The following is a 14,325-nucleotide window of genomic DNA, read 5'->3' on the forward strand; positions in this document are numbered from 1 at the left end:
GCAGTGAACACTGGTCTCATTTTCTCACTTTAAATAGTAATAACTTGTACAAAGTACTCAACAGTTGTACAAACACTCAACACTCAACAGTATTTTACAGCTTCCAAATTTGACTCTCTCTCTCTCTCTCTCTTATATAACACCCCTATTGGTTCAACCACTACTACATGTACTTTCTTCTTTGGCCTAAAACTTCTTGACTCAGCACTTCCATTATTTCTCCATTTTCTCAATGGCTTCTCCTTCCTACTTTTTCTTCTTCTTCTTCTTCCAAATCATTCGTTGTATTCCCCCTGCCTTCTCCACAAATTCTGAAGGTAATTCCTGCTAATTCAAGTTTCCCATGTTTTCTTAGGGTTTAAAGATTTCAGCTTTGTGAACCCCTCTTTGTTTTTTTCTTCTTTTTAGTTCATGGGGTTTGAGTTAAAATCTTGGAAATGGAAATATTTGTATAAAAGAAAGAAAAAGGTTCAATCTTGAAATGGACCCTCTTACTCAAATTCTTTTTATTTTTTATTTTTTTTTGTGTTGCAGGGACTGCTTTGCATTCTTTGAGAACCAAACTTTCTGACCCAAAAAATGTTCTACAAAGCTGGGACCCTACACTTGTAAATCCTTGTACATGGTTTCATGTTACCTGTGACTCAGATAATAATGTTATTCGCCTGTAAGAGAGTCTTGATTTTTTCTTTTTCTTTTTTTATTCTTGATTTGAATGTAGCCTTAAGTCTGGTACATTCTAGCCTTGATAGTAATTGACAATTCTTATGATTTTTTGGAATTTGCAGGGATTTGGGCAATTCTAATATTTCTGGAACTTTAGGACCAGAGCTTGGTGAACTCAAGAATCTACAGTACCTGTATATTTCTTTGTTTATCTCTTTTCTTGTATTTTTGTTTCTTGTCTCAGTTTAGTATCTCTTGTTGGCTGTACTGAAACCGTGGATAAAGTAACGGAAAAGTAATAGAAAAAGGGGCGTTTTTTAGACAAAGAAATAACTATGTATCACATGATTAATGTTGTTTCTGTCATTAACAGTTCAATCTTTTGTGTGTTTTCTTTGCTTGCAAGTCTATCTATCTGTCTTTAAGATGATGGACAAACTTTATCCTGAATTGCAGGGAACTTTATAGTAATAACATAGAAGGGGAAATCCCAAAGGAATTTGGTGATTTGGAAAATCTTATTAGCATGGACCTATATGGCAATAGATTTGAAGGAAACATTCCCAAATCTTTTGCTAAATTGAAGTCTCTTAGATTTTTGTAAGTATTTTCATTGAATAATTCATGAGTATGACATTTTTAGTAGATATTTGATGTGATGTTATAAAGATTGAATCGTTTTCATGCTATGACTACAGACGGTTAAATGACAACAAACTAACTGGTTCGATTCCAAGGGAACTTACGACACTCCCCAACCTTAAAGTATTGTAAGTTCTCAAATTCATATCTGCTGTTATAACCTTCGTATTTACACCATGAAACAGAAAAGGACGATCAAACAATATGGCGTTGATTTCTGCTTGAGTGTATTTGTTTATTGCATTGCTGCAGTGATGTTTCTAACAACAATCTTTGTGGAACAATCCCTGCTGATGGACCCTTTGGAAGCTTTCCTATGGAAGGGTAATCATTATTTCTTCTTTCTTGAAAATTTGCTTACATTTTCACTGATCCTCTAACTATCCCTTGATATGGTACTGCCAATTTTATTGGTGAAGGTTGTTTTGAACTTCATTCTGTTAGCTGTGTTACTGGGGGAGAAAGAAATCTATTAAATGACGGGTTGCATCATGCTAAAAATGTGCTTTAAGGTTCATAGACACAGGTTCTAAGCTTAATCCACCAACCTATTGCAAAAATTTAACTTATGGCCGGCAAGCAGTGTTATCAAAGGCGCGCTTTAAGCGTGCTTAAGCCCTAAAGCGAGGCTCAAAACGTGTTGAGTGCTTCACTTCGCTTTATGTGCGCTTCAGTGTTGTCATCAAGGTTCTAAGTCCAACGTTTCCTTGCCAATGAGCCTCTTATGAAGAAGTGAAACTAAATAATTGATATTTCACTTTATCATAAAAAAAATTCAATTTCTTTGGTCATATATTTGTCATTCATGTTTATAATTATTAGACTTGGACTAAACATATATATGTGTATTCTTTTCTCCTTTTGCGCCTTTTATCATTAAAGCCCACACTTTATTTGCGCTTTGCGCTTAAAGCCCCCACGGACCTTAGAGCTTTTTTGCGCTTTTCGCCTTTGATAACACTGCCAGCAAGTCATTAGTTAGTAGTTGGTGGCTTTGGGTGATAGCTGGTGATTAATGCTTGTTTGTTGCAAGTGCAATTACTATATGCCCTCAAACCATTCATTGACGTTGTCTTATTGAATTCGGATGACACATACAAGTTACAACCCCAAATGTTCCAGTTCATCAAATCTCTCATTCTTGTTTTTTATGACAAGGGAAACTTACGGCCGCTATCCTTTGGGTGCGCACAGGGTAAAACCCTCGCTCCTATGCAATAGCTTGCAAACCACATAGGAGAGGTAACCTGCACTAGGCAAGCCTGGTGCGATGAGCTCGATCCAGAAGGCAAACCCTTGCTTTCGCTGGCAAGGGGTTTCGAACTTGAGACCTCCAACGATTAGGATATGTCATATTTATAGGTAAAGCTGTGATATTTGAGCTAGAACCAGTATCACAACATCAAACTCCAAAGGAGCTGTCCTGACTAGTGACTTACACATATGTTGGGACCTTTACTATATAGTGCAATTCAATGGTAGATTCAGATTTTTTCTTCCTCAATGTTGTGTGTTGTTAGTAGTTCTACTTGTAGTAAAATGAGCAATCAATGCAACTCTTGATGACATTCGTTTTGTTTCAGTTTTGCACACAACAGACTCAATGGACCTGAACTGAAAGGACTAGTGCCATATGACTTTGGATGCAAAGAAGTTGAAGTATAGTTTGACAACAGCCTTCACAAGGTTGCTATTATATCTTTATGTATTGTATATCTAGTTTGACAGTGTTACTGAAATTAAAAATCTCAAGTCGAATGCACTTCATGATACATAAGGTTCTTTAAATTCATCACTAAAGCTCACCTTCACTGATAACTTGGCAGCAGAAAATGTATTGTCTTGCTGAATTTTGAAATTAAGTGTTTGATGGTTTTGGAGTGAAATTTCTTCTTCAAGAACAATCTATTTTTATGTCGTATCAAATTGATGTGCTTCCTAATTAAACTTCCTTTTATTTTTTTATTCGGATCGGATTTATGTACTCGAAAATTTTGGTTATGACTTATGAATGGAGGGTACTTACCTACTCCATGAGGCGATAACACTATGGGGTCGTTTGGTGTAATGGATAAGGGAAGTTAATTTCGGGATAAATTTTAAGTAGCCTTTATTTCCTTGTTTGGTTGGAAAACTTAGGACAACTTATCCCAGGATTATGAATTAGTATCGGGATAAGTTATCCTTCATATTGGGTGGTATAGTAATTCCTGGTTAACTTATCTCGGGATAAAATAGGTAAATGACGAATATATCCCTTTAAATCCTTTTTATACATCATTTTTTACATTTATTTATATTTACCATTATTTTTAATATCATGTATAATAATATTTACTACTTATTTTTATGATAATCATTAATATTTTTCTATTAAAAAATTACACTATAAATATAATTTTTATTTGACTAATTCTTATGTTTATTTTGTTTGGATTTCTCATAAATTTTCTTCTCTTTAACAAACTAAGAGGAAATTCTATTTTTAAGCTAAATAAAAAAAGTTATATTTTTAAATACACATGGTACTTATCATGGAAATATACATAAACAAAAATATTTATGTTAAATAAAATAAAAGTTTTATTTTAAAAAATAAATAACTAAAGCTTGCAAAGAAAATTTTAAAAAATAAATAAAGTGAAGGGTAATTTTATAAACAAACAACTTGTTTTTAAAATTTATCAATATATATTATTTTGAATACAACAAATCAAACACTCAATAAGAAATAATCTCATCACAACTTATCCCAACATAATTTATCCCATCATAACTCATTTTCAAATCAAAACGACCCCGTATATTAATTGTTGTTGATAGGTGTTAGCTATCAGAACAGGGAAACATAATGTTGACTTGTTATTAAAAAAATAATAAATTACAAAGTAAGATTCATGTGAGGTATAAAAAGTACTTTTTGAACAATTTGGCACGTGAAGCTAAATTTGAAGAATGGGGGTCATCCTAAAAATATTCAAAACTTGGAGGACTCACAAAGTAAGCAGGAAGGAGGTCCTGGNTCCAATTTATTTCACTTTAATTCAAATAAGTGGTTGTAATTTTGAAGTGAAAAGATGTCATAAGGGTAAAATTGTAACTTCACTGTGCTAATCATTGTTGCCTTAATCTGTGTGCCATTTCNCGCTTAATTGTTCTTTCTTAAATGAACTAAAAATAAAAATAAAATTGTAGATTTTAATTTAAGTAATAGCATCGGCATATACCAAACAAGGGAAATAATGAACCGATTGTATAATGTATACTTCACCCATGATCCAACTCAACTTTTATTCTGCGAAAAAGAAATGGGACAAAAAGCTTTTTCATGTTTAAAATTTTATTTATAATTTAATTGGAGAAAAAAAGGTGTGAAAAGTAATTCTACATATCACTTTATTTTGCAAAAGAGATGGACAAAAGACTTTTTCATATAAAGTTTCACACGTTTAATTGGAAAAAAAAAAAAGTAAAATAATTTGAATATGTGCCTTTATAATTGCCTTCAAAATGTACATATTTTAAGTTTAGGTAAATCATATAATCTAACTCTAAAAGTTAAGAATAAAAACATTAATTAAGTGTAATATCAAGTGAAAATCGCAATAAAATCATTATTATTTTCTTCTTGAGAATTATACTGCTTCAAGAAATTTAAAAAAAGTATATTGATAAGTTACAAAACAAAAGTTCAAGTTAAAACTACTCTCTTATCTCAAATGTTTTATTAATATTAATCCTCATTTAATAATTTCCCATATAAGATACTACTTGCTAACAATAAAAAAATGAATAAGTTCCTCCTAATTTATTTTGTGTCTGCTTTTACTTATTCATTCTATTATAAATAGATGTTTATTTTTATTTATCCAATTAAAATAATTTCAGTCAAAATTTCTTATTTATTTAATTAAATTAATTACTATTTCTTAAAAACGAGATCATATAAATATTATCGTAGGAAAAAAAGAGCTATACACGTGGATGAAAATTAGGGAAGTGCTTGGTAAACCATGAGACTTCACCTTATTTTTGTCTTCTACACTTTTGCTCCTTTTTATTGGCGGCCATCTTTGAAGGCCTGAAGCACAAACTCGGAAACTAACTGCTCTTCCCCTACTGACAACAAGGAGAGACCCTTTTCCATATTAACTCCTCCTCTGCCATCAATATACACCTGGGGTTTCTCTACAGATACAAAAGATGTGTGCTTTTTTCCTCAGAAATGGTTCTAAAGCCCACCATTCATTGCACCATCTATGTAGAAGAAGACCCTCCATTGAATCTTGGAATATCAAGAACCAACTTCAACATTCTAAAGTTTATTCACGATTACCTCATTCTTTTTACAGGAAAACTAAGGAATTTGAGTTGTCAAATCCCAGTTTTCTTGCTTTCTTTTCAGGGGTTTCGTCTTCTGCTTCAAAATTTGGGTTAGTGGGTTGGTACTTAGAGAAACTCAACTCTCGACCCATTATCACCAAGAGCATCACTTGTGGCCTTATTCTTACTGCCGCTGATTTTTCCTCACAGGTACTTTTCTTCAGATTCTTGAAAGTTACTTAGTTGAAAAATTCATTGTTAGGTTACATAATCATGCGTGCTGTATATTGCCTTCTGTGGTTTGAAGAGTATAGAGTAATGCACCCTGTTCTTTAATTTGGGCTGAAAAAAGCAAAGTTTAAGGGTTTCACTTGCAGAGATTATGAAGTAGTTGTTGTATTCTTTGTTTTTAAACTTCTTAATCAAACAAGACAAATGTTCTTTCCTCCTCGGGATACTTTTTTGCCTCGCCCTGATTAAACATAGAGCTGAAATAGGGCATAGCATTGTTAACAACATACACCGTGTAATCCCACAAGTGGGGGTATGGGGAGGGTGGAGTGTTCGTAGACCTGAAAAAAGATATGTAACTACAACAAAATAACAAAAGCTAGACAACACCAAGTTCCCCATGATTTGCTCTTATTATTAGGTTTGGAATAAGTGACCTTAAACCCAACCTATGAGTAATAACTTTTCCCTACTACTCTTAAATGTCTCTTCTGCTTTTCAAATGTTAATGCACTTCTTTGATTCAGGAGAGTAGTTTGATATAGCGGCCTATCCATTTCTTTATAAAATCTTCCACCTATAAAGTTCAGAACAAACTTTATAGTAAGTATCCTTTTAGGTTCTGTACCTTCCCAACATCTGTTATAGTCTCCCCTATATCCACTCGACTTGGCGCATGTAAAATTCAAAGTTAGGCTGGCTTATGAATCATCTTCATCCAGAGTTTCAAACTCACACTGAACACTATTCCTCCTGTTTGTCCTTTAATTTGTGCCTGCCTCCACAGTGGATCCAAGTGATGAAGGCATCTATAAGAATATGACTTGTTGAATAAGTTCATGAGGTGCCACTGCAACATGGATTGTTGAAGAATAACAGGAGCTGCCTTTGGAAATGACTTGATTCAAATAACATATGCTGTGTGGCGAGGGAGCAACTTGTCTGGTCTTGCAGTGTTCTCATCTAGTTACGAGAATGAAATCACACCCCATCTTGACCTGTGGGCCACGGCCAAGACTCTTGATGAGTTGCCTGGCCAAGTACGAAGATTATTATTAGAAAGAGGTGCCTTAGAACACATTTATTGGATTGAGTTGAGTGTGAGTTCCCCTTCTTGCATAACACTTAACCTGGTTATTTCCACTGATCAATCATTCTCCACGTAACGCAACCTTCTTAGCTTTATATCTAGAGAAGTACTTCATAACACGTCATTCCTTATTTTCATCTTCACATACTTTCAAGCAAGCTAGAATTTCATTTGCAATATTAGGGTATGGGATCTGCCTATAATCCCCTGTCTTTTAACAGATAATCATGGACCAATTCAACCACATTCAGTCATTTAATCCACAAGTTCCACAATTATCTTCACATAGTTGCCATATCTTACTCTGGTCCTTCTTTCCATGAGTACTTTCTGGCTGAAAACTGAATGGCAGTTGGGAGTTGCACCAATTTCTTTCACATCATGACCATTATTGGTAATTCAAATTGTTTGCATCTAAAGACTTGGGATGGTTGATGTTGCCTTAGACTACACTAGACTGGATTCCACCAAATAATAATGAAGTGAAAAGGATTGTTAATTCTTAGAAACTAGTGCAAATTGACAGAGAGTGATATTGCTTCTTTGTTATTTGAAAAATTGCAAGTTGAGATATAGAAGAACAAACTTAAGGAAAACGATCAATATAAGATGAAGATCGAGGGTTAATGTAATCTTATTTTAATTAATGATGGTTTGATAATAACAAAGCTCAAGTTAAAATCGTCCTCTTCAAGTAGGATTAAGTGATTACCTATCTTTGTTTCTATTCTGATCTTAAACGTCCCTTTCTGATTGGTTCGTAGTTAGTAGTTGTTCAAGATGCTTTAATGTTCTATTATTCATAGCATTGACTGACTTGAAATTTCTAGTTCTGTTAAGTTCCTTTCTACCGTATGGTGTAGAAATAATACCTGTAAATCTTGTTCAATAACACTTTAGAAAGTCAAAGTCTGTTAGTTTTCTTACATTTTGCTCAACATATAATTATGTAATTTGCGTTTCTCCTATCTTATTTATCATTCCCTCTTTTAGTGTAGCTTTTGCTTCTGGTTCACCTGTGGAATAAATTATTGCCTGTTTCTAATATTTTCCCCCTTTTCTTTGCACTCTCTGCTCTGCAGACAATTGCTGGGTCATTGTTGGAGCAGTATGATCTCACACGAACATTGCGGATGGCTGGTTATGGAGCGCTTATTGTTGGACCTTCACTACATTTCTGGTTCAATTTCCTGTCAACGTGCTTTCCAAAGCGTGATGTCATAACAACATTTAAAAAAATAGCTTTGGGACAAACAGTTTATGGTCCTGCAATTAACTCTGTTTTCTTCTCCATGAATGCTGTAGCACAAGGTAAAGCTGAGTCCTGTTTTAGAAATTCTGTGTTGCTCTTGTTAAATTTATTAATAGGCTGTACTCTTACTGTCGTTGTGGAGGAATCTAGACCTCGGGTAATTATCATCTTCGAGATAGAACCTGTTCTCTTTGTGCATGTGTCCCTGAGAGGAGGGCATAGGGTGTGACATGAGAGGGAGAAAGGGGTGAAGGTGGAAACTGACTCAAAACCTCGGGTTTGAGGGATAGTGCTTAAATCCTGTATCACTTTTTTCCCCATTTTCAACAAAAACTAGAAAAAGAAATTTAAGATTAGAAAAGGAACATCTAGTTGATAAAATTGGACACAAAATAAGAATCTCAGTCAGTTCATTTGCAAGCTGCATTAGGAAGTGCATTAAGCTCCTTTCCCCTTTTTATTCTTTTGTTTTTTATTAGTCCTTAGTAGCTTTATACCATGCTTGCTGAGTTTGAATTTGATTGTGTTGCGAACTTCTTTATTATATGGAATGAACTTGCAACAGTTTTTAAGATCTATTCAAACTCTTGAGAATTTTATTTTCTGAATTACAATAGGCATTAACTTTGGATGCTTGTATCACTAATCCTTGTATTGGTTGCTACCTTAGGTGAAAGTAGTTCAGAGATTGTTGCTCGACTCAAGCGCGACTTGGTTCCCACCATTGTCAGTGGTCTTATGTACTGGCCAATATGTGATTTCATTACATTCAAGTTTGTTCCTGTTCATTTACAGGTATGCTCAAGGTCTCATCGACTTCTAAGGTTACTTTACAGTTTATACAATTTAGGATGTCTTTTTCTGCTCCTCAAAGACTAATCCAGGATTTAATATTTGATGGGTTCAAACTTTGTGTTATCGTCACTGAACCCAGTGCTCTTCTGCAATTGTGCATTCAGATTTTAATATTTGTTGCTCCTATTTTAGTAATTTTTCAAATATACATATATGGTCAGAGTAAAAAAATGTTGGTTCAGTTGAACCAATTGATTATACATTCCATTCCATCTGCCTCTGGGTCCTGTAGCCTCAGTCTTTGCCAAAGGCAAAACTAAGGTTCAGATCCCTCAACTCCCAATATATACATGTATTTGAGAAAGTGACTAACTAGATGTTTACTACTACATTGACAGCCGCTTGTGAGCAATACATTTTCATACGTATGGAATGTATACCTGACTTACGTGGCAAGCCAACAAAAAGTCTCAATGGCGTGATTCTATACCAAGCATGTATGATGTCTTCTCTGCTAACAATTCATATATTCTTCTTGCAAACAATCTGGATGGAGGCATGACTTTGGAGTCATTTTCATTGCGGTAACATGTTAGTGTGGTGGAGCAGAACTTCAGTAGAAGCACAGAGACCGTTGAATGTGTTACTTAAGAATTGCTCGGACCATCATGGTTCTTTTTGTATATCCTAGTTCTAGTTACAGAAATCACGCATTACACTATCAGCTTTCATAAAAGAGCAATATCCGACAATATAGAGCAGGCATAGTTCTAATTTTGAAGATTTTGCATTTCTATTCTCATTCTCAACTCATTAAACTCGGTTTATTCTTAACGTTAAAGTGAGTAAAGTTTTCATTCTCTCCTGTTTATTGTTTAAAAATTGTCAAATTTTTAACTACTTTGTGATATTCCTCTTTGTACTTATGTTAATATATTTTAAAAAAAATTGTATTTATTTTATGTTACCAAGAGGATGCCTCCCACTCTGTGCTGACCGAGTCTTTATTTGGACTTTGCTCTCATATTAGTGGGTAACCATGAAGCCATTACACCAAATGTCAACAAGAAAGATGTCACATTGCTGTATAAAAACCAGAGCTCCTTCTCAAATATGCAAGACAAGTTTCTAGTTCTCTCTATCTCTTCTCTAAGTATAGCTTTGGTTTGCATATCAAAATGAGAAGCTTAGGGAAGCTGGGGCAATTGCCCCTACTTGCAGCTGCTTTGGCAATTTGCTTAGCAGCCAGCACTGTTTTTGCTGATTACTCCTATGGTTATACTTCTCCCTCACCTTCTTACAGCTCTAACAAGTACTACAAATCACCATCTCCATCTAACTATCATGTGCCTACTCCTTACTACAAGAAACCTGTTGAATATTCACCATCACACAAATACTACAAAGCACCTGTACCTTCCAAGCACAACTACTACAAGTCTCCATCGCCAGTAAAATATTACAAATCGCCTACTCCTTCAAAGCATTACTACAAGTCACCAATTGCAAAGAAGTATTATAAGTCACATACTCCTTCGAAGCATCACTACAAGTACCCAGTTCCATCAAAGCATTACTACAAGTCGCCATCGCCAGTAAAGTACTACTACAAGTCACCATCGCCGGTTAAGCACTACTACAAGTCCCCAACTCCTTCAAAGTACTACTATAAGTCACCATCGCCAGTAAAGTACTACAAGTCACCAACTCCTTCAAAGCATTACTACAAGTCACCAGCGCCGGTAAAGTACTATTACAAGTCCCCAACTCCTTCAAAGCACTACTACAAGTCCCCAACTCCTAAATACTACAACGCACCATCACCAACGAAATATTACAAGTCACCAGTTTACTACAAATCTCCACCACCACCAGCTTATTATGAAAAATCACCTTCATACTACAAATCATCTCCACCTCCACCACCAAAATATTACGAGGAATCACCAACTAATTATAAGTCTCCACCTCCACCCTACTATGAATCTCCACCGCCTCCACCAAAGACCTATGAACAACCACCATCATACTACTCACCTCCACCACCTACGAAGTACGAGCCATCAACCACCTATGCTTCACCTCCACCACCAACGAACTACGAAGAACAAACACCCACCTATGCCTCACCTCCACCACCTACGAAGTACGAGTCATCAACTACCTATGCTTCACCTCCACCTCCATCACCATCTCCCACACCAACCTACAACTAATATTCAAATCCTTCACTTCAATATTTTTCCACCATTTCTCTGACTTTTTAACTCATTTTCATCCTCCTATTTGGAGCATTTCTATTTCCTCTGCCAAAATTTGTTTGTATGCTTTCCAACATGATCGACTTTGCTTGCTGTTTGTTCTTTTGTTATAATAATTTGTAACATGTATTTATTCGAGATCCATCAATTTGTCTCATGAATCAAAAGATTCTTTTTGGTATATTCATCTGAGAATTTTATTAATGCTTTACTACCATCTTCTTCTTTCTCTACTATTGTTTCAGCTTATCAGCTGAACTACTTGACTTATGCAACTCGTAGTAAGCATTAATGAGCCGTTGATAATAACAAACCAAGTTATGTAATATCATCCCTCACGATGATCAAAGTTCTCCCAGTATTCATTTGAAATCAAAGAAACAAAGACATCTATTGCAATAATTGAGTTGCTCAAGCCTGTAGCTCAAGGAAAACAATGATACAAGCTAAGCAATGCTGTTACGACGTTCAATTTACATCAATTATATACAAATGGGGTTACAAACACCTTAAATCATTCTGTGACCCCAATCGGTACAGTTCATGCATACAGTTGCATCAGCGCATCCACATTGACATAGTTGTATAGTTTGGCCTTCGGGAATATTATCATATCAGTCAGTTCAGTTGGTATGTGCATTGGGCAATGCAAACAGAGATGGTTGATGTTCCCCGAGTTGCTGGGACAAAGGTTAATATCTGTTGCATTGCATGAGGTAAAACCTCTTCTCTTCAGATTCAACTGAGCCATATCACTACATTTTCAGCCGAGCCTCCACGCTCACTGCTTATACATAGTGATCCTCCTTGTTAGTTTTACCTCTCTAGTCCTACACACACATAAGATGAGCTATTAGACGATGCTCAAAACATAGACGATGAAATTCATCTTCATATGTGGAACTATTAAGAGACAGAATTGGAGAAGCATGTCCGATATTAAATGTGCTTACATTGTAAAGTTCGCGTGCAGAATTCTGAAACTACAGCAAGGCTGTTCGAACTTGGGTACAATTTAACATTGAGAGCATGCTAGTGTAGAGAAGTGCTACATACTATGGTCGAAAACATAGGCAAATACTATATGTAAATATTTGAGAAACAAAAAGATAATAATAAATAAGAATGGTGCAAACTTAACAACAACATACCCAGTGTAATCCCACAAGGTTGGGTTTGGGGAGGGTAAGAATGTATGCAAACGCTACCCCTACCTCGTGGAGGTAGAGAGGCTATTTCCTAAAGACCCTCGGCTCAAGTAATACATAACAAAGTAGCTTTAAAAGATAAAATACAGAAAAAAAGCAGGCATGAATCATGACAACTAAAAGGAGAAATGGTGCAAAATTAACAACACTGAAAAAGAACAATTAAGGACACTATACTGTAGGATGATGTCAAGGGCCACACCGTTCTTGATTCTGCTTATTTAGAAAAGTAAAATATTAGATCATTGAAAATTATTCAGTACCACCAAAATGATAGCATTTGCTAAAAATGATCTTTCTAAAAAAATATTAACCACACACTGATTCTGGTTATAAAGCTTACTATATATGTACTGGAAATCAAGTACTAAATTAAACACAAACAGACCTCTATGTATATCTTCATTCTATCCAACCTTGTTGCTGTGTTCTGCTTCTTTACTGGCAAGTAATTAAATGTCAATCGCTTCAATGATGCAAAGTTTCACAATATTCAGCTTCCCCAAATAATCACTGAAAAATAGTAATATATTTTATTTTGGTCCCTTTCAAACATTGTATAACAAAATGTACTATATACAAATATTGTGTATGAAACATGTTGATTAATTAAAATTCAAATGAATCAGTAACAAAATTCAAATGTTCTTTGCCCTATCTCATGTGTTACTTGGTAAGGAGAAATAGCTGACACAATGAAATCTCCATATTTCAAGAATATATATTTTTAAAGATTGAGAAAAAATTAGAATGCAAACTGCATATTGGATAGAGAAGGAATGGCAAGCGCATGTCAGAGAAAAGAGCATCATTAACATACAGAAAAAGCCTTTACCTGCACTAACAAGCAAATAACCAAGTGTAACAATGCACAGTATGCTAGAGAGTGAAGACTGCCAACGGCAACCAACTTTTGAACAGAGATGTTACCTTTTGCAGCCAAAGCTGGAAGCATATATCAACTGAGGGCTTGAAGGTGCCAATCAGGGTTGGGATTGGACAAACTTCAGATCAGCCTCAATAATTTAATGACAAGAAGAGTATGCCTCAACCTCAAACATTTAAAGGGTTTTCTCATTTGAATGAACTAGACAAAAACCATGGCAAAGAGAAATAAGCTCATCCAACATGCAGAAGTTTACAAACAGGGCCAGAAACAAGGAAGAATAACAATGTATGATAATACTAGAGACAGAAGAGTGCCAGAAGCAACCAACTGCTGAACTGTGATGTTACCTTTTGGTGCAAGTACTGGAATTGTATATCATTTGAAGGCTTGAAGCTACCAATCAGGCATCTCATTTGATAAAGTCAGTTCAAACTCAGCAATTTGAGGGCAAGAAATGCATACCTCAACCTCAAACTTTTAAAGAGCATTGTCATTTGGATAGACTAGAAAGAAAGGATGACGAAGTGATCAGACAAAACCGGCCAACACGCAGAATTACACTAACAAGGAAGAAACAAAGGAAGAGTAACAATGTTTAAAATGCTAGAGACCGACGACGCTAAAAGCAACCAACCTTCGGTCCATGATGTAACCTTTTGCAGCCAATGTTGGAAGCATATACATAACTTGAAGGACTGAAACCACCCATTAGGCATCACATTACATCAGACCAACCTCAATAAATTTGGGCAGCCTCAACCTCAAACATTTAAAGTACATTATCATTTGGATAGACTGGAAAGGAAGGATAAAAAGCAAAGAGAAAAAGCCCCACCAACACATAGAAGTGCACTAACAAGAAAACAACCAAAAAAAAAATAAAATGTAAGATATGCTAGAGACAGAAGACTGACAAAAGCAACCAATCTTTGAACCAGGATGTCACATTTTGCAGCCAATAATGAAAG

At 35.2% G+C, this 14,325-nt stretch overlaps 4 protein-coding genes across 5 annotated transcripts in view; all 4 read left to right on the forward strand.

Moving 5' to 3' along the window:
• Window positions 1–14,325, forward strand: part of LOC125842790 (uncharacterized) — a 176,072-nt gene that overhangs the window by 13,118 nt on the left and 148,629 nt on the right. The window contains exon 1 of one of the 2 annotated variants that reach the window (XM_049522118.1): window positions 13,802–13,812. The exons of the other annotated variant lie outside the window; for it this stretch is intronic. The gene's annotated coding sequence lies outside the window, so the exon portion shown is untranslated. Of the gene's footprint in view, window positions 1–13,801; window positions 13,813–14,325 lie in introns of those variants that run through there. 2 annotated transcript variants of the gene reach the window in all.
• Window positions 90–3,228, forward strand: LOC125844177 (leucine-rich repeat protein 1-like). The gene is made up of 7 exons (XM_049523477.1): window positions 90–317; window positions 535–667; window positions 789–860; window positions 1,123–1,266; window positions 1,365–1,436; window positions 1,561–1,632; window positions 2,892–3,228. Exons 1-7 carry the CDS (start codon window positions 233–235, stop codon window positions 2,971–2,973), a joined length of 660 nt encoding a protein of 219 aa, XP_049379434.1. The 5' UTR covers window positions 90–232; the 3' UTR covers window positions 2,974–3,228.
• On the forward strand, window positions 5,360–9,780 carry LOC125843997 (uncharacterized). The gene is made up of 4 exons (XM_049523253.1): window positions 5,360–5,841; window positions 8,035–8,263; window positions 8,875–8,999; window positions 9,398–9,780. Exons 1-4 carry the CDS (start codon window positions 5,512–5,514, stop codon window positions 9,479–9,481), a joined length of 768 nt encoding a protein of 255 aa, XP_049379210.1. The 5' UTR covers window positions 5,360–5,511; the 3' UTR covers window positions 9,482–9,780.
• Window positions 10,130–11,397, forward strand: LOC125843266 (extensin-3-like). Its single transcript, XM_049522518.1, has one exon. It carries the CDS (start codon window positions 10,178–10,180, stop codon window positions 11,213–11,215), a length of 1,038 nt encoding a protein of 345 aa, XP_049378475.1. The 5' UTR covers window positions 10,130–10,177; the 3' UTR covers window positions 11,216–11,397.

Source organism: Solanum stenotomum, chromosome 1 (assembly GCF_019186545.1).
Source record: "Solanum stenotomum isolate F172 chromosome 1, ASM1918654v1, whole genome shotgun sequence".
In the NCBI taxonomy this organism is placed as follows: domain Eukaryota; kingdom Viridiplantae; phylum Streptophyta; class Magnoliopsida; order Solanales; family Solanaceae; genus Solanum; species Solanum stenotomum.